General features: G+C 43.7%; 2 protein-coding genes across 4 annotated transcripts in view; one reads left to right on the top strand and one right to left on the bottom strand.

Moving 5' to 3' along the window:
• KSR2 (kinase suppressor of ras 2) overlaps positions 1–25,326 on the top strand; it is a 523,481-nt gene that overhangs the window by 183,421 nt on the left and 314,734 nt on the right. The gene's annotated exons all lie outside the window — the stretch shown is intronic.
• LOC108304931 (keratin, type II cytoskeletal 8-like) overlaps positions 1–25,326 on the bottom strand; it is a 71,612-nt gene that overhangs the window by 44,417 nt on the left and 1,869 nt on the right. Inside the window, exon 2 of the mRNA XM_017529426.1 lies at positions 23,918–23,997. Within this exon, the coding sequence (XP_017384915.1) occupies positions 23,918–23,997 (80 nt within the window). The remainder of the gene's footprint in view (positions 1–23,917; positions 23,998–25,326) is intronic.

Here is a 25,326-nt window from a genome sequence, read left to right as displayed (position 1 = left end):
CACTCAGTAAATATTCGAGGATCTATTATAATGTAACAAGCTCCATTCTAGGCAGTAAACAAGACAGACAAACGTTCTGCTTTTAAGGAGCTTATATTCCAGTTGGGGGAGACAGATAGTCAATGAATAAACTGGAAAATATCAGAGGATGACTCAGGGCTGTGAAAAAAGATACATCTTTGATATGATCAGGAGTCACTGGGAGCTCAGGGGAGGCTCCCTTGAGAAGGTGACATGTAGGCTAAGGATTTGTGTGACAGGAAGCAAGCTCCTGAAGGGTCTGGAGGAGGAAAAGCTTTGCAGATAGGGAGCAGCAAGTGACAAGGCCCTGGGGTGAGTTGGTGGGCTTAAAGGAAAGAAGGAAGGTCAGCCAGGTGTGGTGATTACGCCTGTAATCCCAACATTTTGGGAGGCTGAGGCAGGCAGATCACAAGGTCAGGAGTTCGAGATCAGTCTGGCCAACATAGTGAAACCTCGTATCTACTAAAAATACAAAAATTAGCCAGGTGTGGTGGCATGTGCCTTAGTCCCAGCCACTCAGCAGGCTGAGGCAGGAGAATCGCTTGAACCCAGGAAGCAGAGGTTGCAGTGAGCTGAGACCACACCACTGCACTTCATCCTGGATGACAGAGCAAGACTCTATCTCCATAAAGGAAGGTCTGTGCATCAGGAGATGAGAGATAGGGCAGGGTAAAGGTGGGTGAGGTGGAGAGAGGTGGGCTGTGCGGGGGTATGGGAGGGAGTTGCAGGCAATTAGAAAGAATTTGGATTCTAAGAGTAATAGGGAGCCATTGAGGTTTACCGGAGGGGAGTGAAGGTCTGCTCCATGGTTATAAAAGATCCGTTGTTCTAGTCAAATGGGTTATTGAGGAGCTAGAAGGGAGTGAGAGAGACCAGCTGGGAGGCTGCTGCAGCTGTCCAGGTGTGAGACGATGGTATCTGGGACTGGGTCACAGCAGTGCTGATGAACACAATTGATGGATTCCAGGAATGTGCACAGAGGTAGCGTGGATGGGTCTTACTGTGGGGTGGGAGGGAAGGAGATTTGTCAAGGATGACTCTGTTTAAGAAAAATAAACCGTGGGCTACCAGAATCACTAAGCAAAGGGAAAGGTCACACTGGCAAACCTGCCTCCCATTTTATTCCAAAATAAGATCGCTACGGAGATCAAAAAGCGATATGCCTCTCTCACAGTTTGCCCACAAGGAAATTCCCTGTGGGCCTCAAGATCTTTCCCCTAAAACAGTTCTGTTGAATTTCACCCTGGCAACGTAAAGGGATAGCTCATCTTCACAGATGCGGGAGGGAAAGTCATCCCTCTGCTCACTAGAAACAAATGCATATCTGATTGCTTCCTCTGCCCTATTTTTGTAAAAATGCAGATTCACAGTGCCAGACTGAATTCAAAAGAATGCAACCTTTTGTCATCTACCTGCCCCTTGCTTGGAGTTGTCCCCCTTTCGGGACTGAACCAATGGACATCTTACACATGCTGATTGATGTCTCATGTCTCCCTAAAATGCATAAAGGCAACGTGTATCCTGATCACCTGGGGCACATGTTGTCAGCACCTCCTGAGGCCGGGTCACAGGCACGTCCTTAACCTTGGCAAAATACACGTTATAAATTGGTTAAGACCTGTCTCAGATGTTGGGGCTCACAACTCTTAGGCTTTGGTCCCATGCAGTGGAGTGGAATGCAGTGCTATGTATGGAGCTGGGAAATCTTGCGAGCTGGGTGGGGGTCCAGGTGTGATGGTAGAAGGGTCAGCCCAGGGCGTTGGTCCAGGGTGCAGTGTGTCTTCCTCCAGATACCTCTAAGATTTAGCAAAAATGTCATCTCCCAGAAACCCTTCTGACCAGCCAGACATGCTGTGTGTCTGTGTGTGGACAATACTTTGCAGGCTTTATGAGTTGTCTGCTACCTATTTTTTTTTTTTTTTTTTGAGACGGAGTCTCACTCTGTTACTCAGGGTGGGGTGCAGTGATGCCATCTCAGCTCACTGCACCCTCCACCTGCTGGGTTCAAGCAATTCTTCTGCCTCAGCTGAGTAGCTGAGATTATAGGTGCCCACCACCATGCCCAGCTAATTTTTGTATTTTTAGTAGAGACGGGGTTTCACCATGGTGGCCATGCTGGTCTCGAACTCCTGACCTTATGATCCGCCCGCATCTGCCTCCCAGACTGCTGGGATTACAAGCTTGAGCCACTGCGCTGGCTTGTTTACCTAATTTTGCTGTGAGCTCGGCAGGAATGGGGAACTTGTCTGTTTTGTTTCCTGCTGTGTCTCCAAGTACCTGACACTCAGTAGTGCTTTGTGCAACTCAATGGGATTCTTACAGAAGGAATCGGTGGAGGGGAGGGGTTTCCCTCGAGCAGTACATTTTGAACACTGGGAGGGGTAGGGAGGGACTGAAAGAAAGGAAAGAGGCCAGCACGCAAGTTGGCAGGAAGAGCCATGACGTAGAAAAAGATCCAAACATGGGCTTAAGTGATCTGGGCTCAAACCCTAGCTCTGTTTCTTTCTGCTGTGTGACCTTGGCCAACCTACTTTGCCTCTCTGAGCCTCAGTTTTGCCACCAATTAAAAGAGAATCGTGATAGCTGCTTTGCAAGGTTGCCCTGGTGGATAAATGAGACAACAGAGGTGCAAGATCTCAGAAGGTGCCTGGGGGAAAAGTACGTATGTGCCTGAATTAGAATCTGAAAGGTCTGAGCAAAGCTGGCTCCACGCAGCCTCCCCTAATCATGCCACCTGGGTCTTCTCTGGTCACAATCACTGACAGAGAGAGGGCTTTGCGGACTGTATCTACTTCATTAAAGATCAGATTTCTCTTTTGCCTTACAAAAGGCATCCACCTACCACTTTATGGAGTGAGAAGGAAAGGTCAGAATTACAGGTGTTGGGAGCCTAATTCGCAGTGAGATGTATGAAGTTTAGCAACTTCAAGTTTTTAAAACCCTGAAAGTTCTTCATCTCAAAGTCTAGACAGATTGCAAAATGAGATCACTGGATCAGCAGCAATAGCACCACCTGAGGACTTGTTGCAAATGCAAAATTTCAGACCTCACCCCAGATCCGAGGTATGGGAAACTTGGGGGGGGGGAGCCTAAATGGTTTTAATAAGCTCTCCAGGGAATGCAAATACACGCTCAAGTTTGAGATCCACGGGCCTAGAGCTTTCTTGTTAATGGAGAGAGAATCATAGAATGTTCAAGTTGAGAAGGTCAGTGTTATCTTCTAGTCCAGGTCGTTTGAAATGTGTTCTGGAGAGCAGGCGAGGTGGCTCACGCCTATAATCCCAGCACTTTGGGAGGCCAAGGCAGTGGATCATTTAAGGTCAGGATTTTGAGACCAGCCTGGCCAACATGGTGAAACACCGTCTCGACTAAAGATATAAAAATAAAATAAAATAAAATTAGCCAGCCCTGGTGGTATGGCACCTGTAATCCCAGCTACTTGGTAGGCTGAGGCAGGAGAATTGCTTGAACCCGGGAGGTGGAGATTGCAGTGATCCAAGATCATGCCACTGCACTCCAGCCTGGGCGATGGAGTGAGACTCCATCTCAAAAAAAAAAAAAAAAAGTGTTCTGTACAACATTGGAGCTCAAGTCCTACTCTCCAGGACTTGTCAGAGCCTTTAATATGCTAATGTGCTTTGTTAATCTTCAGTGGAGGGTTATAGCAAGCTGTCTTTTTTAGATTTTCTTTCAGACTCATATTCTATGGTACAGTTTGGAAAACACAGATCTAGTTCAATCTCCTGTCAAGTGGATAATTTGATGTTATCTTCTGTAAATTCCTGGTTATTCAGTCTTTCCTCCAAGCCTTCTAGATATAGGGAGTTGCCGACCTTATGAGGTCATCCATTTCTTTTGTTTCAGAGGCAATCTTGGTAACTATTAGCTTTTGCCTTACAGTAAGCTAAATCTGTTTTCCTTTAATTTCCTCTTGGTTTTAGCTCTGAGTCCTGGAACCTCCTAGAACAGGTCAAATCATCTTCTGCCTGACAGCAGCAGGAAGACAGCTGTTCATTCTCCGTCTCTTCCCAAGACTTCTCTTTGCTGGTTCCCATCCCATAGACATAGTCTGACTTTTGTATCTAGTGAAGTATTTAGAAATTGCTTCTTTAAAGTGGCTTCTTTCCCACATACAGTTTCAAAGGGTGATTACGCAGAGCAAGTATTTATTATTGAGACGAAGGTGTCTCAAGAATCTTCTAGTGTGGTGTAGTTTTTCTCCATCTATCTGAGACAGATGATAGTTCATCCTATTAACAAAAACCTGGGGGAGATCACACAGTCTTTCTGGTTAGTCTGTTTTGGTGAGCCCAGTGGTTTTGCTCATCTGAAAGCTCCTTCTTGTGCCTAGCCATGTGGTTTATTCACCCTTCCAGTCCTAAACTATATTTGAACTTTGCTTTGGCCAACCAAGTGACTGGCTTTCTTTTTTCCTTTGAGACGGAGTCTCACTCTGTTGCCAAGGATGGAGTGCAGTGGTGTTATCTCAGTTCACTGCAACCTCTGCCTCCCAGGTCTCGGTTAAAGCAATTCTCTTGCCTCAGCTTCCTATGTAGCTGGGATTACAGACATGCCCCACCATGCCTGGCTAATTTTTGTATTTTTAGTAGAGACAGAGTTTCACCATGTTGGCCAGGCCCATCTCAAACTCATGGCCTTAGGTGATCTGCCGGCCTTGGCCTCCCAAAATGTTGGGATTAAGACGTGAGGCACCATGCCCGTCCTACTGGCCTTCCTCTTATCTCTCATTTACCCATTTATTCATTCATTCCAAGTACCTTTGAGTACACATTCTGTGCCTAGTATCTACAAGATGCTACTGAGCCAAGACTGAGCAAGACCAAACTGATCTGCACAGAGCTTACAGTCTCTAAGGGAGAAGAGCAATGATCAAATTAACACATAAATGCACATTTTAAACTTGTGGTAAGTGGAGAGGTAGGGGTAGAGGGTAGTGGGGTAGGCACAAAGTCAGATGAGGTGATCTGGGAAGGATGCTTGTTATTTGAGCTGAGAACTGATATACATAATTAAAACCCATTAATTTTTTTTTAAATTCCATGGATTATATTCATATCATCAGTCTCAGATTATAAGCGCTTCGGGCAGGGACTAGGTCTTTATATTGTGCTTAGCATAAAGTCGTAGACATAGTAGTTGATATTGAGGATACTCTGAGGTCTCACTTATGGCTGGAAAAATTCCCTCCCTGTGGAAGAGCAAGCCATAAGCCATTCACTGTCTTAGATATCAGGTACATGAGAAAAAATATAATGTTACGGTCTATTAAGTCTATTTTCGTCTGAGTTTTTGCTCTCCTTTTATGTTGAACTTCTCATATGTATTACACCAACAGGCATTGAAATGGCCCTTTTCTAATATTCAGATTTTTGTGTTCACCAGTCTTGCATGTTTTAAAGAATGCGAGAGAAGAAAAAGTCTTACAGTTTTTTAGATATTGTTTCTGTTGTTCTTCCTTCATTACTGAAGCTCTGAGTTTCCCTCTTGTATTCTTTTTCTTTAACCTGAACAATATCCTTTAGTTTTTTTTTTTTTTTTAAGTAGGTTTGCTGGTGCTGAATTCTTAGTTTTTCTTATTTTTTTTTTTTTTTTTTTTCTTTAGTTTTTTTTTTTTTTTTTAAGTAGGTTTGCTGGTGCTGAATTCTTAGTTTTTCTTATTTGAGAACGTCTTTAAAGATTTTTGTTGTTGTTGTTTGAGACGGAGTTTCACTCTTGTCGTCCAGGCTGGAGTGCAGTGGTGTGATCTCGGCTCACTGCAACCTCCGCTTCCTGAGTTTAAGCAATTCTTCTGCCTCAGCTGAGTAGCTGAGATTATAGGTGCCCACCACCAGGCCCAGCTAATTTTCATATTTTTAGTAGAGACGGTGTTTCACCATGTTGGTCAGGCTGGTCTCAAACTTCTGACTTCAGGTGATCCACTCGCCTCAGCCTCCCAAAGTGCTGGGGTTACAGGTGCGAGCCATCATGCCTGGCCAAAAGATGATGTTCTAAGTAGATACTGGGGTCTGCTTGAGGGTGGAGGGTGGGAGAAGGGAGGGGATGAGAAAAAAGAACTGTTGAGTTCTAGGCTTAGCACTTGAGTGTTGAAATAATCTGTACAACAAACCCCCATGACACAAGTTTACCTACACATCAGATCTGCACATGTACCACTGAACCTAAAATAAAATTTTTAAAAATAAATAAAATAAGAAATATGTTAGTATCATGGGTAATATATGAGTGGGACAGCTTGAATGTCTGCTTAGTAAAAAGTGGAAAATATGATTGAAAAAATATACTTCTTTTTTGAATGTTGTTAAAATGGAATAAACGTCACAATTTATCAGCAAAAGAAAAAAAATGATGTTCTACTAACTTTTGGCTTTCATAATTTTGGTAAGAAATCTCCTGTCGTTCAAATTGTCCCTTATTTATAGTGCATCATTATTATTTTTTTAATGGCTGCTTTCAGGATTATCTTTGGCTTTCAACAGTTTGGTTAGGATGTGTCCAGGCATGGTTTTCTTTGAGTTTATCCTGTGTGAGGTTTACTGAGCTTTTAGAATTTGTGAATTCATGTTTTTCGCAAAATTTGGGACATTTCCACCATGATGTCTTTAAGGGTTGTTTTGTTTTTACTCTGCACCCATCCTTTTCAATTCTCCAATGATGTGAAAGTTACATCTTTTGATATAGTTGCATTGCTCCTTGAGGCTTTTAAAAAAATTATCTTTTTTCCTGTCTTTTCTTTGGATTTGATAATTTCTGTTGACCAAACTAACTTCACATTCACTGATTCTTTCCTTTGCCATCTTTATTTTGATATTGAGCTCATCCAATAAATAAGAACATTTTTCACTGAATTTTGGATAGTGTATTTTTTTTGTATTCCAGAATTTTAGTTTGGTTCTTTTGTAATAGCTTCTGTTTCTCTATGAGAATTGCTGTCTTTTCATTTCAGGAGTGGTTACCCTTATCTTATGGAGCATGGTCGTAATGCCTGCTTCAGAGTTTTTGTCTGGTAATTCTCACATCTGGCTCATCTCAGTGTTGCTACCTGTTGGTTGCTTTTGCCTTTGAAAATTGGTCAGGATTTCCCCAGTCTTTGGCATATCACACAATTTTCGAGTATCTCCTGGACATTTCGAATATTTTTGTGAGACTCTGGGTTTCCTTCTGGAGAATATTGATTTTGGTTTGCCCATTTTGTTTTTCTTACGCAGCGAGTCAGTCTGGTTAGATTCAGACTGTCAGTTCTGTCTTGCCTTCTATAGGTGGTGGTCCGATGCCAGTTGAGCACCTAAAGCCTTTGCTATGCTTCCTTTGGTTTTATTCTGAGTGTGGGCAGCATTTCACACACAGATTAGGGTTCTCCTTCTCTAGCTCTTTTCTTTTGGAGATAACTTTCACATTCCCTGGCTTTCAGGGGCCTCTTTTTCCGGTTCTTTTGGCCAAAAAGATGGGGTTCTACCAGAGTTTCAGCCTCTCGCCCTGTTGCACAGACCTGAATGACTGGCCCTCTCATTGGGGGTAAAATGGTGAGAGAAAAGAAAAAAAATCCCTGGGTGCACATGGACTTAAAGATGCAAGCAGCAGACACTGGGGACCGCTAGATGGGAGACAGCGGGAAGGAGCAAGTGCTGAACAACTTTCTATTTGGTATTGTGCTAGTTACCTGAGTATATTTGTCTGTTCTCATGCTGCTAATAGAGACGTACATGAGACTGGGTAGTTAATAAAGGAAGGAGGCTTAATGGACTCACTGTTCCGCATGGCTGGGGAGGCCTTACAATCATGGCAGAAGGTGAAGGAAGAGCAAAGGGATGCCTTACATGGCAGCAGGCAAGAGAGCTTGTATAGGGGAGCTGCCTTTTATAAAACCATCAGATCTCATGAGACTTACCCACTACCGTGAGACACAGTATGGGGGAAACTGCCCCCATGATTCAATTATCTCCACCTGGTCCCACCCTTGATATGTGGACTATTACAGTAAAAGGTGAGATTTGGATGAGGACATGGCCAAACCATATCACTGAGCGATGAGATCATTCATACCCCAAACCTCAGCATCACACAATATACCCCTGTAACAAACCTGCACATGTACCCATGAATCCAAAATAAAAGTTGAAATTATTTAAAAAAATTTTTTAAAATCTCATGTATGCTTCCTTACCTTATTCACATAACATTGGCTTCCATTCTGAGCTTCTTGGTACAAAGGAATGGGATGTCTTTTGGGGTCTTTGGTGTCTGTGCTATTTCTGTGTCATTCTTGGCTGACCTTGGGGCATGACTGGGAGAGAGAAGACACACACACACACACACACACACACACACCAAGAATTCTGTCCATGCTCTCCTACTCACAGAGCCTCCTTTCCTGGTCCTCTGGCCAGAAATATGGGATACTCTGAAGTGTTTACTCCTCATTTTCAAAGCACATTTCCTAGATCCTGCCAACCTTTTGGCCAAAACTGGGAGATGAAACTCACCACTGCCATATTGGCCATGCTTCAGATGTGAACTCCCCTGCTCTACTCATTTACTGTCATTGACTTGTGGGAATCCTCAGGCTGTTGCCTTTTGCATTTTTTTTTCCCCAGAATTTTTGGGAAAGATAGCTTTGGTGGGCTTGCCCTATCAGGGCTAGAACCAAAACTGGGATGGGTATTTTTTAAGTGTAAACTCACTAGACTGTCAAAACAATCCTATGAGGTAGGTGACACTATCCCCATTTTACAGGTGAGGAAACAGAGGCTGGGAGGAGTGAATCAGGATCTAAGCCCTCACCCAATTGCTGTTGTCATGCTACTTGGCACCTTGATCAATGTGTTGAGGTGATGCTATTTCCTTGTGTGCCTTATCTCCCCTACTCCACCATGGGACCCTTGGGGTCAGGGACTGCATCCAACTTGGCCTTCATCCATGAAATCAAGAAAATATTAGTAACTACCTTATAGTGCCATTGTAATTGTTGAATTAGGTAATATACATATAGTATTTAGAATAGTGTTGGGCACAAGATACACTTTCCAAGAAAGGGTAACCACGATCACTGTCATTTTTATTTTTTCCTTGGGTAGTGAATGCTGACAGCACAGTGATTGGCATAGGGTAGGGCTCAGTAAATATCTATTAAGTTCAGTCCTTGGTGAAACCATTTTTATCCTTAAACACCATGGATCTTATTTTGATGTTTATTTGAGAAATACATGAGCATTTTTTGCTATTATTATGTATAGTTCCCATTCTACCCACAGGATGTTTCTATGGGGTGGGGTGGGGGGTGCGTCTAGATGTCCTGATCCCATTCTTACCCTGCAGCCTTTCCCCGTTTTCTTCTTTTTCTTGCTCAAATTGAACTTTTCTCACTTCTGCCTTATCGAGAAATAAGAGGAGCTCTGGGTTCAAATTTTGTCTTTTTCACTTAGGAAGTGTGTAGGTTAGAACAGGTAAAACACAATGGGTGTGGTGGCTCACACCTGTAATCCCAGCACTTTAGGAGGCCAAGGTGGGTGGGTCACCTGAGGTTGGGAGTTTGAGACTTGCTTGACCAACATGAAGAAACCCCGTCTCTGCTAAAAATACAAAATTAGCTGGGCATGGTGGCACATGCCTGTAATCCTAGCTACTCGGGAGGCTGAGGCAGGAGAATCACTTGAACTTTGGAAGTGGAGGTTGCAGTGAGCTACGATTGCACCATAGCACTCCAGCCTGGGCAAGAAGTGTGAAACTCTGTCTCATAAAAAACCCCCAAAAACCAAAAAAACATACAATCTCATATGTTCTTTGTGAAGAATAGTCTACCCTGCAGTGTTGCTGTGAGAATTAAAATGAGGTGGTACAGGCAAAATGTCTAGCATAGTTCTGGGCACATAGTAGGTACTTTAAAAATATTTGTTTCTGACTGGGTACAGTGGCTCACACTTGTAATTCCAACAGTTTGGGAGGCTAAGGCGGATGGATTGCCTGATTCCAGCAGTTCAAGACCAGCCTGAGCAACATGGCAAAACTGTGCATCTACAAAAAATACAAAAGATTAGCTAAGTGTAGTGGTGCATGCCTATAGTTTCAGCAACTCAGGAGGATTGGTTGAGCCTACAAAGTTAAGGCTGCAGTGAGCCATGATTGTGCCACTGCACTCCAGCCTGAGCAACAGAGCGAGACCCTGTCTTGAAAACACCTGTTTCCTCATTACCATTTGATAATAAGATATTCAGCTACATATGAGAAGAGTTACTCTAGATACAGGAGGGGAGTTGTGGTACAGATGCAATGGGCCAGAAGCTGACCAAGGCTTCTAGCATCTCAAAAGTACCTGCTCTATAGAATGCACTCAACAAAGATGTGTGGAAATAATAATTATTGAAACAATTTGAATTGATGCTCTATTTCCCAGCATCAGACTGCCCTACAGGGCTGGTAACTGGGATGGAATGATGTTAAGTGTGAACATCTCTGTTGCTAATACCTAAACATGCTTAGTTCCACCTTACCTGCTGATTTTTATCAGTTTCAAAGGTTTAATTATTGTTTAGACCTGTGGGGATATTTTTAGTTTTGCATTTGTTCTTCCTCTCTGGGTTTGGCAGCATCTCCTTTTAGAGATATTCTTTGGAAGCATTGACGACCTGATGTTGGGGCTCCAGAGGCAGGCTGGGTGCCAGGGAGGGTTAGCTGCTAGGGGGACCCACTTGTGTTGGCTTCCTTCAGGTCAAGCTAGTAAAATAATTATTGGTGCAAATTTTGTGCCAGGGGCTGAGATGGTGTGAGAACATGGAAGATACCCAGATGTGTTCCCTGGGCTGCAGGAGTTCATTGTCCAGTTGAAGACATAGACAAATTTATCATGTAATCCACTCACATACAGTGGGTTTGGTTCGTACGGGGTGATCATCGGTGCCGTGACATTGCGGGTGGCACTGTCCTCTGGATGAATCCTCAGCTCTCCACTTTGATCTGTCCACCTCTTCTCTGCCTCACTTTCCCCCTTCCCTCTCCACATCACCTGCACTCTATCTCCTCTGCCCCTCTGAGCCTCCTCCATTGGACCACATCTTTGGACAGACTGGCGCTGGCTGGGACACTTGTCTCTCTTTCTTTGCCTAATTAACTGCCACTCATCCTCCAGACCTGTATTAGTCTGTTCTCACACTGCTAATAAAGATATACCTGAGACTGGGTAATTTATAAGGAAATGAGGTTTAGCTGACTCCCAGTTCCACATGACTGGGGAGGCCTCACTATCATGGCAGTAGACAAAGGAAGAGCAAAGGGACTTTTTACATGGCAGCAGCAAGAGAGAGCTTGTGCAGGGAAACTCCCATTTATAAAACCATCGGATCTTGTGGGACTTACCCACTATCATGAGAACAACGTGGGAAAGACTTGTCCCGTGATTCAGTTACCTCCTACTGGGTCTCTCCTATGATACGTGGGGATTATGGGAGCTACAATTCAATGAGATTTGGGTGGGGTCACAGCCAAACCATATCAAGGACCCAGTGCAAATGTTTCTTAAGGAAGCCTCTCTCTAACCTTCAGCTCTGTGTTACATTGCAACAACCCTCTATGACACCGCGAAGTGTAATTCCTTGTTTAGAGCCCATCTCTGCTTCCAGATCTGTGCGAGACGTTGTGTGTCCAAGAGAAAGATCATGGGAACCATGTATGCAATTTTAAATTTTCTAATGGTTACATTTAAAAACATTAAAGAAATCAGCCAATGTTAACTTTTTATTGTAGTAAAACATACACAACAAAATTTACCATTTTAACAATTTTTTAAGTGTACAATTTAGTGCGTTAAACATGTCCACAAGTTTGTGGAATCATCACCACCATCCATCTTCAGAGCTTTTTAATCATCCCAAACAGAAACTCTATAACCATTAAGTAATCTCAGCCCCTGGTAACCTCTATTCTTCCTTCTGTCTTTATAAATTTGCATCATCTAGATACCTTATGTAAGTGGAAATATACACTATTTGTCCTTTTGTGTCTGGCATATTTCATTTAGCATATGGCCTTCAAGGTTAATCCATATTGTGACATGTACAGAACTTCCTTTTTAAGGTTGAATAATAATCTGCTTTATGGATGTATCACATTTTGTTTATTTATTCATCCATCAGTGGACACTGAGCTGTTTCCAGCTTTTGGCTATTGCGAATAATGCTACTCTGAACGTTGGTGTATACATATCTGTTTAAGTCCCTGCTTTCAATTCTTTTAAGAAAAGATCTAGGAGTAGGATTGCCAATTGGTCATTCTGTGTTTAACTTTTTGAGGAATGACATTAATTTTTACAATATATTTTATTTAACACAGTATTTCCAAAATGTGATCATTTCATCATGTAAAAATTATTAATGAGCTGTATTACTTTTTTCATGCTATGTTTTCATAACCTAGTGGGTAGAGTATGAATTCTGTGTGGATGGAGAAACTGTCCATCTTCAGATCAAAGTACCTAATATGTAAGTAGGTGTCTGATCAAAAGATGCATGCACACATTCTGCATGGGGAAGAGAACAGAATTACTACTAATGGCAGCAACAGTATTGTATTCATCTGTTTTCATACCACTATAAAGAAATACTTGAGAGTAGGTAGGTAATTTATAAAGGAAAGAGGTTTAATTGCCTTATAGTTCTGCATGGTTAGGGAGACCTCAGGAAAATTACAATCGTGGCAGAAGGCAAAGGAGAAGCAAGTGCCTTCTTCACAAGGTGGCAGGAAAGAGAGAAGACAGGAGAAATTGCTAAACACTCTTAAAGCATCAGATCTCATGAGAGCTCACTATCACGAGAACAGTATGGGGGAGACCGGCTCCATGATCCAATTACCTCCCACCAGGTCCCTCCCTTGACACATGGGGATTACAATTTGAGATGAGATTTGGGTGGGAACACAGAACCAAGTCATATCAAATAGTAACAAAGATACCAGGCCCACTGCTTGCTCAGTGTTTCATGATCACTGACCCTCTAAGCAATCTTAAGAAGTGGGTACTTTTATTATTCCCTTTTTAGATGCACAAACTGAAGTTCGGAGAGGTTAAGACATTTACCCCAGGTCACACAGCTAGTAAGTGGTGGAGCTGGGATTCAAACCCAGCTCACTGGCCCTGCTGAGTTTTGCATTCTGTGGCAAGAAGTGATGTTGGCAGGTACTCAATCCAGATGTCTTGGAAAAGCCCCCTGGTGCCTGTGCAGTTGTCTGTCTTAGTTAAGAGGAGTTAAAAAGGTTGACAGACATATACCCAGCACCTTCCTCTTAGAAGTGTTCACATTTCTCGGTCTCTAGGTGAAGACTATGTGGATAACCTGAGCAAATTGACCTCTGGCACACCTGTATTATGAGCTGTATTACTCTGAAAGCTTCACAAGCACTGTCTTTGCAGAAGGAAATTGGGAGAGAAACCGGGGCAGGTGCTGACCCCACTGAATCTGCACAGGGAGGGGAAAGCCAAAGGGATTTTGAAAACCTGCGCCCCAAGTCAGTTGTTGGGAGATAAAAATAGGGCGCCTTGCAGCACATGAGGTCATTGAATGCTACTTTTAGCTTTCTTGAATTTGCCAACACAAGAGGTTATAAAACTAATATAATGCCTGTCACTCAAGGGTGACAGAGCAATAGAGCAACAAAGGGTTCTGGAATTAGGAGCATCTCAGAGGTCACCCCTCTCTCATGTGGCTTTCCCGGTGTGGACTTTCTTGTGCAAGCATGCGTGGGAGCCAGCCTGAGCCAGATGGACCTCCTCAGCTTCTCACCTCCCCTTCCCTCCCTCAGAGGCCCATAGGGCAGCCCATCCTTCACAGGTGGTAGAGGCACAGCTGTTTCTTAGATGATGCAGTGCCCGAAGAGGCAGGATCAAGATAAGGACGACTTTCTACCCCTTCCTCTGGTCACCAGGCCTTCATTTCTTGAGATTGTATCCATCCAAGGTAGCCCTATGCATAAATAGAATTTTGATGAGAGCGAGGTGTATTCCACTTAATTTCTTGCCTAACTTCAAGGTGTGTGATACAAATACTGTTATCTATTGTGGCAGCTTTAATTTATGACTGTTCAAGAATTGTTTCAGCCAGGTGCAGTAGCTCAGGCCTGTAATCCTAGCACTTGAGAGGCCAAGGTGGGCAGATCATCTGAGGTCAGGAGTTGGAGACCAGCCTGACCAATGTGGTGAAACCCCATCTCTACTAAAAGTACAAAAATTAGCTGGACACGTTTGCAATCCCAGCTGCTTGGGAGGCTAAGGCTTGAGAATCACTTGAAGCCGGGAGGTGGAGGTTGCAGTGAGCTGAGATGGCGCCTGGATGACAGAGAGACTTCAAAAAATAAAAAAGAATTGTTTCATTCTACAAATGTTTATAGAAGCAAAATATAATTTGTGCATTGAGACAAAGAAATTTATATTTATTTATGTTTTTTGAGATAGTCTCACTCTGTCACCTAGGCTGAAGTACAGTGGTGCAATCATGGTTCACTGTAGCCTCAGTCTCCGAGGCTCAAGCAATCCTCCCACCTCAGCCTCCCAAGTAGCTGGGACTACAGGTGCATGCCACCATACTCAGCTAATTTTTTTGTATTTTTAGTAGAGACAGGGTTTTGCTGTGTTGCCCAGGCTGGTCTCGAACTCCTGTGCTCAAGGGATTCACTTGCCTCAGCCTCTCAGAATGCTGGGATTACAGGTGTGAGCCACTGCATCTGGCTAAAAATTAATATTTATTGCAAGGCAGTGGGTGATACGGTGGTGAGAAGGTGAGTCCAGGGCTCTGCCTTCTTGGGGCTTATATTCCAGCAGAAAAGACAGACAATAAACAAATAACAGATAACAACAGTGGATCTTCATTATTTGTGGATTCTGTGCTTGTGAATTTGCCTGTGGGCTAAAATGTATTTGTAACCCTTAAATCACTACTTGAACTGCAGAGTGGTAAGAAACTTTGAGTCGCCTGATGTGCGCAACCCTTGAGGTTGAACAGGACAGCATTCTGCCCTCTCGTTTCAGCTCTCATGTTGTAAGCAGTGTCCTTTTTGTGGTCTTAAACTTAGTGTTGTGTTTTTCACATTTTGTTTGTATTTCGTGTTGGTGATTTTGCGGTTTAAAATGGCCCCGAAGCATGGTGCCGAAGTGCTCTCCAGCATTCCTAAGAACAAGAAGGCTGTGTGTGCTGTGGCTTCTGGAGAAAATATCCATGTTAGATATTCTTGGTCTAGGTTTGAGTGATAATGCTGTGGGTTGTGAGTTCAACGTTAATGGATCAACAATATATGTGTGTTGAGTAAAGTGTCTTGAGACAGAAGCACACCTAAAACAAGGTTATGTTGGATGGGTGGATGATAATGTGACCAGAAGCTCGCAGGAACCTTACCACATATCTCTCCTAGTCACAATGGTTCAGCATTTGCTAATTTAGTGTTTGCGGCGACTTTATGGAATAGAACACCATCGCCACAAATAATGAGAACTGATTGTGTAACAAAACAATTCCACTGAGTGATAAGGGCCATGCAGAAAAGAAACAGGAGAAGGAATGAAAGAGTAGCTGGGTAGAGGTGGGTGGGGAAGCCTTCTCAAGGTGAAGAGTTGAGATGAGGCCCTCCAAGCTGTGTGTGCCCAAGCCACAGTTGAACCCGGGAATCCTGATGTCCAGGGTATTGTGCCTTTTGCCCTGTCCTGACATCCACATTGGGTGTTTAGGGCTGTAGTGAGATGACAAAAGCCATCAAGGTTTATATCCATGACTTCCATCAAGGTTTATATCCTGCGGTCTCCAATGTCACATCTAGTTACCCCCAGCAATGTGGATATGCTTGAAAAGGGTTATTGAGGATGGCATCCGGATTATCCTTGATCCCCTGTCTGGATCCATGTGAGTCTGGGCCACAGTTTATAATGTTATGACTTATAGTAAATATCCCAATTCTAAGATAGAGTTTGTTTTATTGCAATATTGCAATATTGGGCAGTACTTTATTGCAGTATTCCTGCTGTAGCTTTTAACTGTGATTTTAACTAGCAAGGGCTTTGTGTTTTAGCTTGAAATGTCCAGTGAATGATGATAATTGTTCTCTTCAGAGATTAGAAGCAGCCCAGTCCTTGTTTTAATTGCACTTGTCAATTAAAATGCTAAATATTAGAAAACAGTTGTACATAGTAGAGGGGAAGGTATATGGGGTTGGAGGGATGGATGGTCCTGGAACTTTCTAGATGGGTGGATCTTTTTTAAAATTTAATTTTATTAATTTACTAATTTATTAATTTTTGGGGGGGATAGAGTTTTGCTCTTGTTGCCCAGGGTGGAGTGCAATGGTGTGATCTCAGCACACCACCACCTCCGCCTCCCAGGTTCAAGCGATTCTCCTGCCTCAGCCTCTTGAGTAGCTGGGATTACAGGCATGCACCACCACACCCACCTAATTTTTGTATTTTTAGTAGAGAGGGTGTTTCTCCATGTTGGTCAGGGTGGTCTTGAACTCCTGACCTCAGGTGATCTGCCCACCTTGGCCTCCCAAAGTGCTGGGATTACAGGTATGAGCCATCATGCCTGGCCTAATTTTTTTTTATTTCCATAGGTTTTTGGAGAACTGGTGGTACTTGGTGACATGAATAAGTTCTTTAGTGTTGATTTGTGAGATTTTAATGCACTCATCACTCGAGCAGTGTACACTAAACCCAATTTGTAGTCTTTTATCCCTCTCCTACTTCCCACATTTCCCTGAGTCCCCAAAGTCCACTGTATTATTTTTATGCCTTTGCATCCTCATAGCTTAGCTCCCACTTATGAGTGAGAACATACGATGTTCGGAGTTACGTCATCTAGTATAATAGTCTCCAATCCCATCCAGGTCACTGCGAATGCTGTTAATTCATTCCTTTCTATGGCTGAGTAATATTCTAGATGAGTAGATCTTGGAAAAGTTTCTACTCCTCTCTGTGGCTCAGTTTCTCCATCAGAAACACGGGGCTGATGGTTCCTATCCCCTGGGTTCTTATGTTTTATTCAGATGTGCAGTATGTTTATGGCAGCCAAGCGAAAATGCTCTGCGGTCAGACTGCCAGGTTTTGAATTTCACTTTGAATCTTAGCCTTGAGCAAGTGACTCCACTTTGCCAGAGCTCCAGTTTCCTCTCAATCTCACAAGACTGTTATGAAAATTACATGAAATCAGGTGTGAGAATGAGAGGAGATGCTGCAAAAGCCCAGCCCACAGTAAATGTTCAATAAATGTTAGCTATGGCCATTACTAAGAATGTTTTATTAAACACCCACTAGGATGGCTATGTTGATGGTGATCATGATAAACAACAAAAATAACAAGTGTTGGTGAGGATGTGGGGGAGTCAGAACCCTAATACACTGCTGGTGGGAATGGAAAATGATGCCACCACTGGAAAATAGCAGGGTCGTTTCTCAGAAGGTTAACCACAGAGTCACCATATGACCCAGCAATTCCACCCCTAGATATATGCCTGCCAAAACTGAAAACAGATGTTCAAACACATACTCATACACAAATGTTCATAGCAGCACTGTGCATAATTGCCAAAAGGTAGAAACAACCTCAATGTCCATCAGCTGGGGAATGATTAAAAAAAATGTGGTGTATACATATTATTGAGTCATAGAAAGAAATAAAGGACCAATACATGCTCCACTTGGATGAACCTCCACAACATTATGCAAAGGGAAAGAAGCCAGACACGAAAGACCACATAGTGTAGGATTCCATTCATATGAAATATCCGGAATAGGTAAATCCATAGAGACGGGAAATAGCTTAGGGGTTGCCAGGGGCTGGGGGAAGGAGGGAATTGGGAAGGATTATGAATGGGGATAAGGATTTGTTCTGGGTGTGATGGAAGTGTTTTGGAACTAGATAGAGGTGGAGGTTACACCACGTTGTGAATGTACTAAGTGGTGCTGCATTCCATACTTTGAAATAGTTAATGTGAATTTCACCTCAATACATTTTTCAGAAAAAGAGCTTTGTTGGAACAGAAAAGCTACCCTAAAGTTAGTGACCGAAGGTTAATCTTCCCAGTCTCTTGGTGGGTAATAAAATCATGAATCTCATAGAGCAGGACCTAGGAGGCATTACTGGGTCAGAGCCCATGCTCCCTGCCCTGTCCCATCTCCCAGATGCGCTCCCCAGATTAGGGTCAGTGCCTTTGTTTCGATCTACTTGGGGACATCCTGGGGTGGGGCTAGTGCCCAACGGGACCCAGGGTTCTGCTGAATGCCAAGCTCATTAATGAGGCCTTAGATTAAGATTCTTGCCAATGTTGAATTACTTTGGCAACTGTGTGTTTTTCATTTGTCCTCATTCGCTTCTTTTTGCAAGGATGACAAACTTGAAACTCGAAGATTTTTCCTGGATTTTAGGATTCAGGCTTTCTAGGATTGTGGCTAAAATGAACATCCTATTTGACTTTCCGGAGGTCAGAAGGAGCTGCCCCAGGTGCTGATCCACAAGCTTGTGTATGATGGCCCAGCTTTCCAAGGGCTCTCTGGACAGGTCTGTAGTTTCCTAAGGGGTTAGAGGGCTCCAGAGAACCCTTTGATGGTACAGATCTGGATCAGAAACCCTGATCTACTATTTACTAGCTGTGTGACCCATGGCAACTCAACCTTTCAAATAATTCTCAAATAGTTCCTGACAGTAGCAGATTTTTCTTCACGGGGTCTTGTGAGGATACTATGAGGTAATGCACGTGAATACTTAAAATAGTATTTGGCACAAAGTAAGCGCTCAGTAAACAGTAATTATTATTTGTACTACTACTAATTATTATTATACTTTGCTTTTCCCATGATTCCAGTCAAATATTTTCAACCAGTGTCTAAAAATTCTGTCTCTTGCCAGAAAGCTATGAGGATTTAAACCAAAAATCATTTTTTTCTTCTACTGATGACTTCAGTCTAGTATTTTCATCTAAAAGTTCTGTTTCTTGCGAGAAAGTTTTGAGGATTAAACTAACAAGTGCATTGAAATATTCACAAAAGTTACAAGCAGTGTTGATCCTGGAATGGTAGACTCTGTCACTTCTGCCTCTGAAGAGCTAAAGAATCTACTGTGTCGATTCCATTGCTGGCTCCACAATTCAGACGAATTTAAGCCACATGATTGCCTGTTTATGAAATTTTAATGAGAAGGGACAAAGAAGTTAGACACTTGCTTAGACTCTCTGAAATCACTTTTTCTCTTGAGAATGGCTTTTATTTCTCTTAGTCCCTTATCAGAGAATGTCACGCGAAAACCCCTACACCTTGAAATGTCTTTAATCAATCTTCAGACCTTTCAATTCTTAAAAATCTATTCCCTTCTCCCCACCCATTTCAAGACTTGAAATAAAATGATTTTCCAGAAATGGATGACAAGATGGCAAGGGTGACAATTAATAACCCCCAGAACCCCTTGCTACCACACCTTTCCTATTTAAAATGATAAATTACCTATTTCCCTCAGACTTTGTTAAAAAGATGATCAAAAGAGAGAGGGAAGAGTTGATATAATACAACTCATCAGTGAAACGCTGCTGAAGCTTCAGCAGAGAGAAGTTGAATCCCTGTCAATTTAGAAGCTGGTAATTTGGATAATGAAATGAGGCTTTTTGCTTTTTTAGCCCCAAACTTCTGGTTTTGAAGTGTAGGGGTGGAGAGGAAGATAATTTCTTGGAAAAGATAATTTGGCAGAGGGTAAGACTTTTCTTCCTCTCTGCTTCTGTCTCAGACTTAGAACAAACTTTAAGGAAGGAAAGTAAACTTGAGGGTGAGTTGATGCTCCTATGGGCTTTGGGGGAATGGTGTGTATGTGTGTGTGTTTGTGTGTCTTTGGGGGAATGGTATGTATGTGTGAGTGTATGTTTATGTGTCTTCGGGGAAATGGTGAGTATGTGTGAGTGTGTGTGTGTCTTTGGGGGAATGGTGTGTATGTGTGAGTGTTTGTGTGTCTTTGGGGGAATTGTGTGTATGTGTGAGTGTGTGCGTCTTTGGGAGAATGGTGTGTATGTGTGTGTGTTTGTGTGTCTGTGGGGGAATGGTGTATATGTGTGAGTGTGTGTTTATGTGTCTTTGGGGGAATGGTGTGTATGTGTGAGTGTATGTTTGTGTCTCTTTGGGGGAATGGTGTGTGTGTGTGTATGTGTCTTTGGGGAAATGGTGTATATGTATGAGTGTGTGTTTATGTGTCTTCGGGGAAGTGGTGTGTATGTGTGAGTGTGTGTGTGTCTTTGGAGGAATGGTGTGTATGTGTGAGTGTATGTGTGTCTTTGGGGGAATGGTGTGTATGTGTGAGTGTGTGTTTGTGTATCTTTGGGGGAATTGTGTGTATGAGTGAGTGTTTGTGTGTCTTTGGGGTAATGGTGTGTATGTTTGAGGGTATGTTTGTGTCTCTTTGGTGGAATGGTGTATATGTGTGTATGTGTGTGTCTGTGTGTATGTCTTTGGGGAAATGGTATGTATGCATGAGTGTGTGTTTGTGTGTCTTTGGGGGAATTGTGTGTATGTGTGAGTGTTGTGTGTCTTTGGGGTAATGTTGTGTATCTGTGTGTGTTTGTGTGTCTTTGGGGTAATGGTGTGTATGTGTGAGTGTGTGTTTATGTGTCTTTGGGGGAATGGTGTGTATGTGTGAGTGTATGTTTGTGTTTCTTTGGAGGAATGGTGTATATGTGTGTGTGTGAGTGTGTGTGTGTCTTTGGGGAAATGGTGTGTATGTGTGATTGTGTGTTTGTCTTTGGGGGAATGATGTGTATGTGTGTGTGTGTTTTTGGGGGAATGGTGTGTATGTGTGAGTGTGTGTTTGTGTGTCTTTGGGGGAACTGTAGGCTGTGGGGAGAGGTGGGTCCCAGCTCAGCTGCAGGATGCTGTGTGATTAAGGGGAAAGTGTGGGTGTAGGTTACTACCAACTATGAGACTTTAGCCATGACCTGTCCTTATCCATTACTTGTTGATAACATTACAGTTTCTTCATCTGTAAAATGGGGATAACAGCAGAGCTTTGCCCCAGAATTCTTCTGAAGATTAAATAAAATGATGCCATTAGAGCATTTAGCCTCATCCCAAACACACAGTCAGTTGTGAACTCTGAAAATCTGAGACAGGTCTCAGTGAATTTAGCAAGTTTATTTTTCCGAAGCTGAAGACGCACCCATGACACAGTCTCAGGAGGTCCTGATGGCATGTGCCCCAGGTGGTCAGAACATAGTTTGGTTTCATACATTTTAGGGAGACATCAATATATGTAAGATGTACATTGGTTCCATCCAGAAAGGCGGGATAACTCAAGCAGGGAGGAGGTTTCCAGGTCACAGGTAGGTGAGAGACAAATGGTTACATTCTTTTGAGTTTCTGATTAGCCTTTCCAAGGGAGGCAATCAGATACGCATTTATCTCAGTGAGCAGAGAGATGACTTCGAATAGAAAGGGAAGCAAGTTTGTCCCACGCAGTTCTCAGCTTGACCTTTCCCTTTAGCTTAGTGACTTTGGGGCCTCCCAGATTTATCTTCCTTTCACAATGTTGTAAAAATGTTTATGTAAAAAGTAGGTAAAACCATTGATTTCACAGGATGCCACTGAGGATTGAATACATGCATAAACTGTTTTATAACATTACTTGTTGATAACGGTCAATAACATCTACTTTACAGATCCCCTAATGTGGAGTCTGGCAGCTGTACTCCACATGTAGGCTTTTATATCAGGATCCCCTAGTCAGTGTCCAGCAAATGTGTGAGTTTTCTAGGGCTTTTGTTAAAAAAAAAAAAAGCCACCACAAACTAGATGGCTTAAAGCAGCAGAAATATACTTTCCCACAGTTCTAGGGGCTTGGCGTCTGAAATCGGGTGTTGACAGGGCCACGATGCTTTCAAAAGCTCTGGGGAAGAATTGGTTCCACGCCTGTCACGTGGCTTCAGGGATTGGCCTGTAATCCTTGGTGTGCCTTGGTTTGTAGCTGCATCATTCCAGCCCCTGCCTCTGTCTTCACATGATGTTTTCCTCTTTGTCTTCTTCTCATCTCATAAGGACACAAACCACTGGACTTAGGATGCATCCTGATCCGGTGTTAACTCATCATAACGTGATTGTCTTTACAAATATCCTATACACAAATAAGGCACTGGAGGCCGCAGTTCAACCTAAAGTAAAGGCTCAGTGGCTTCTGATATTGTGGGCTTTTTTTCTGTCAGAGTTAGTACTTGCTAAGACCAGGGATGAGGACTGGATGATTCTTTTATTTATTTATTTTTATTTTAAAACGGAGTTTTGCTCTTGTCGCTCAGGCTGGAGTGCAATGACGTGATCTCAGCTAACTGGAACCTCCCCCTTCTGGGTTCAAGTGATTCTCCTGCCTCAGCCTCCTGAGTAGCTGGGATTACAGGTGTGCGCTACCACATCTGGCTAATTTTTGTATTTTTAGTACAGATAGGGTTTTGTGCCATGTTGGCCAGGCTGGTCTTGAACTCTTGACTTCAGGTGATCCACCAGCCTCAGCCTCCCAAAGTGCTGGGATTACATGCATGAGCCACCACACCTGGCAGGACTGGATGGTTCTTGAGTCCGAGCTCTGTGTTGGGCTCAATGGGAAGCACTTTATGCATTTATTTAATCTTTGGTGGCGTCCTGTGAAACAGATGGTTTTATACTCTTTGTACATGAATATTTGTACGACATTGACTGTGTGCTAGGGAATGAAGCTAAATGCTCTGCTTGCATGCTTTTATTTAATCTTCAGAGCAATCCTGGCGGAAACTCTGTTGCTATCCCCATTGTACAGATGAAGAAACTGACTCACAGTGAGGCACAGTAAGGACAAATTCATGTCTAAGTGTTGATGTTGACTTAGGAGAATTAACTCTTGTTCTTTCAGTTCAGAAAGCAAGTCCTCTGTATGCAGACGTATCTTCCCTTCGTGGGGAATTAAGTCAGTGAGTGACAGGCTCATGACCCGCCCTCTTCCAGACCTGCATTACCAGCATGTAATTCAGAGTCATGAGATGTTTGCTCTGGAGATTTGGAGATCAAATGGGAGAGGAACAGTAGGTGAACGTGATTAAATCATCATGTCTTTGTAGGAAAAAAAACCCCACTAAGATGAGATTTTAGAATTTCATGATCAGTCTTTTCAGGCTAGAAAAACAACTTCTTCCTGGAGAGTGATCCTCGGGTTCCTGGGAGAAGGAGAAGTTGAGGTTCAGCTGTATCCCAGAATCTCCTCTGGGGTATCCTGCAGGAACCTCAGACTCAGCCTGTCTGATCCTGAGCTTGGCACCTCCTCTGTGCCCAATTTCCTTCTCCTGTATTTCCTATCACTGTGATCAATACCACTGACCACTGTGTGACCCAGGCTAGCAACTGGGACATCAGCCTGGACTTAGTGTCCTGGTTATGGGTCAGGTAAAGTCCCAAACCCCACATGTCCTTCTTGGACAAGGCTGTGTGGCCTTGAGCAAGCCACTTGACCTCTCTGTGCCTCAGTTTCCTCATCTGTAAGACAGAATAAATTCTACCCGCTTTGTTGGATGGTTCTGTGGGTCTGTAACTTTATATGTGTAAGTTCAATAAATGTTAGCTATTTTTTTTTTTTTCTCCTCCAGTATATAGTCAACCCACTTCTCTCTATCTCCACGGCCACAACTATCTGAGGTCCTCATTATCTCCCATCCAGATGCCTCCAGGAGCTTAAGGCCGCCACCCAGGCCCTGTCCAATCCTTTCTCCACATGGTCAGAGACATGTTTCCATGATGCTCAGCTTCCCTACACACAGGGGCCCTGGTGAGCAGCAAGGATAGAGGCCCACACAGCCTGTGCACCAGGGTTTCTGGGACAGCTTTAACCACACATGGATGGGAGGAGTGGCAGGTATAGTCCCCACTCACCGTTGTCCTTTTGCACCCTTGGCCAGCACACTGGGCTCCGGGAGGACCCCATGGATCCCATCCATTGGGCTGCATGACTTCTAAGCCATATAATCAAAGAAGCACCAGCCCCTCCCCTGGTGTGATCAGGAGCTGCCATTCAGCAGCAATGTTGTGGGCAGACGCTTGGCCTCCAGCTCCAATGCACTTATCTGCATTTGCCCACTGGGAGAGCCAGCCCTTCCTTGGCATGAGCAGGAGTTTGGGGGCCAAGCCTCAAGGATATAGCAATATGCCCTATGCCCCTGCAGAAAGTTAGCTTCCATCCCATTATCATTGATGATTAGGGGAGTTTCAGCCCCTCCCCTTGCATGACCATGGGACTATGGGTCTAAGCCTTGAAGCAGCTGTGTGATGTGGTGGAGCAGATCTTCCACCACACCCATTACCAGGTTTGATTGCCACAAGCTGTCAGCTGCAGCAGGTCTCCAGGAGCTCTGGAGGAGACCATCTCCCTCTCTGGGAGGCCGGTGGCAAGGGGATCAGTCACATTGACCCTTAGCTCTCAGCATCCCATTCTATTTAGAAGAGCAAATCCCTGGATGGTCCTCCCTTCCCTTCCTCTCCAGCCTGGCTCAAATTTTTTCCTCCCTCAAAATAACTCCAGCTTGGCTGGGCATGGTGGTTCACACCTGTAATTCCAGCACTTTGGGAGGCTGAGGCGGGTAGATCACTTGAGGCCAGGAGTCTGTAGTCCCAGCTACTCGGGAGGCTGAGGCATGAGAATTGCTTGAACCCCAGGAGGTGGAGGTTGCAGTGAGCTGAGATCATGCCACCATATTCCAACTTGGGCAACAGAGCGAGACTCTGTCTCCCCCACTCCGCCACCCCACAAAATAACTCCAGCCATACTGAACAGCTGGTAATTCTCCAATCTCCCACGTCCCTCTTTTCCTGGCCCTTGACCCTGCTGTCCTCTCTGTCACCATCCTTCTGTTATCACCCACCTCGCTGCCACCTTTCCTAGGAACTCTTCTTCACCCTCAAGTTCTGGGCTTAGGTGCCACCTCCTCCAGGCTGCCTTCTCCTGCCCACCCCCACTTCCCTGCCAGCAGGGTCCCTCTCCTCTGTGCCTTGTATGCCACTGCACTTTTTCCGACTTGGGATTCTGTGTTTGGTATTGTGAGTAGTTATTGATTCATTTTATGTAGGGGAAATTCATGTAATGTAAAATTAATCATTTCAAAGTGAACCAGGTGTGACGTTTAGTTCATTCACAAGATTGTGCAACCATAACCTCTATTTAGTTCCAAACCTGTTTCATCACCCCCCCAAAAAAACCCATGCCTATTAACAATCGTTCCCCATTCCCCACCAGCCCCAGCTCCTGGCAACCACGAATCTGCTCTCTTTCTCTTTTTTTTTTTTTT

This window comes from Cebus imitator, unplaced genomic scaffold (genome assembly GCF_001604975.1).
Source record: "Cebus imitator isolate Cc_AM_T3 unplaced genomic scaffold, Cebus_imitator-1.0 Scaffold59, whole genome shotgun sequence".
NCBI classification, from domain to species: domain Eukaryota; kingdom Metazoa; phylum Chordata; class Mammalia; order Primates; family Cebidae; genus Cebus; species Cebus imitator.
The sequence above is the reverse complement of the archived record's forward strand: the minus strand, read 5'-3'. Positions and strand labels throughout refer to the sequence as shown.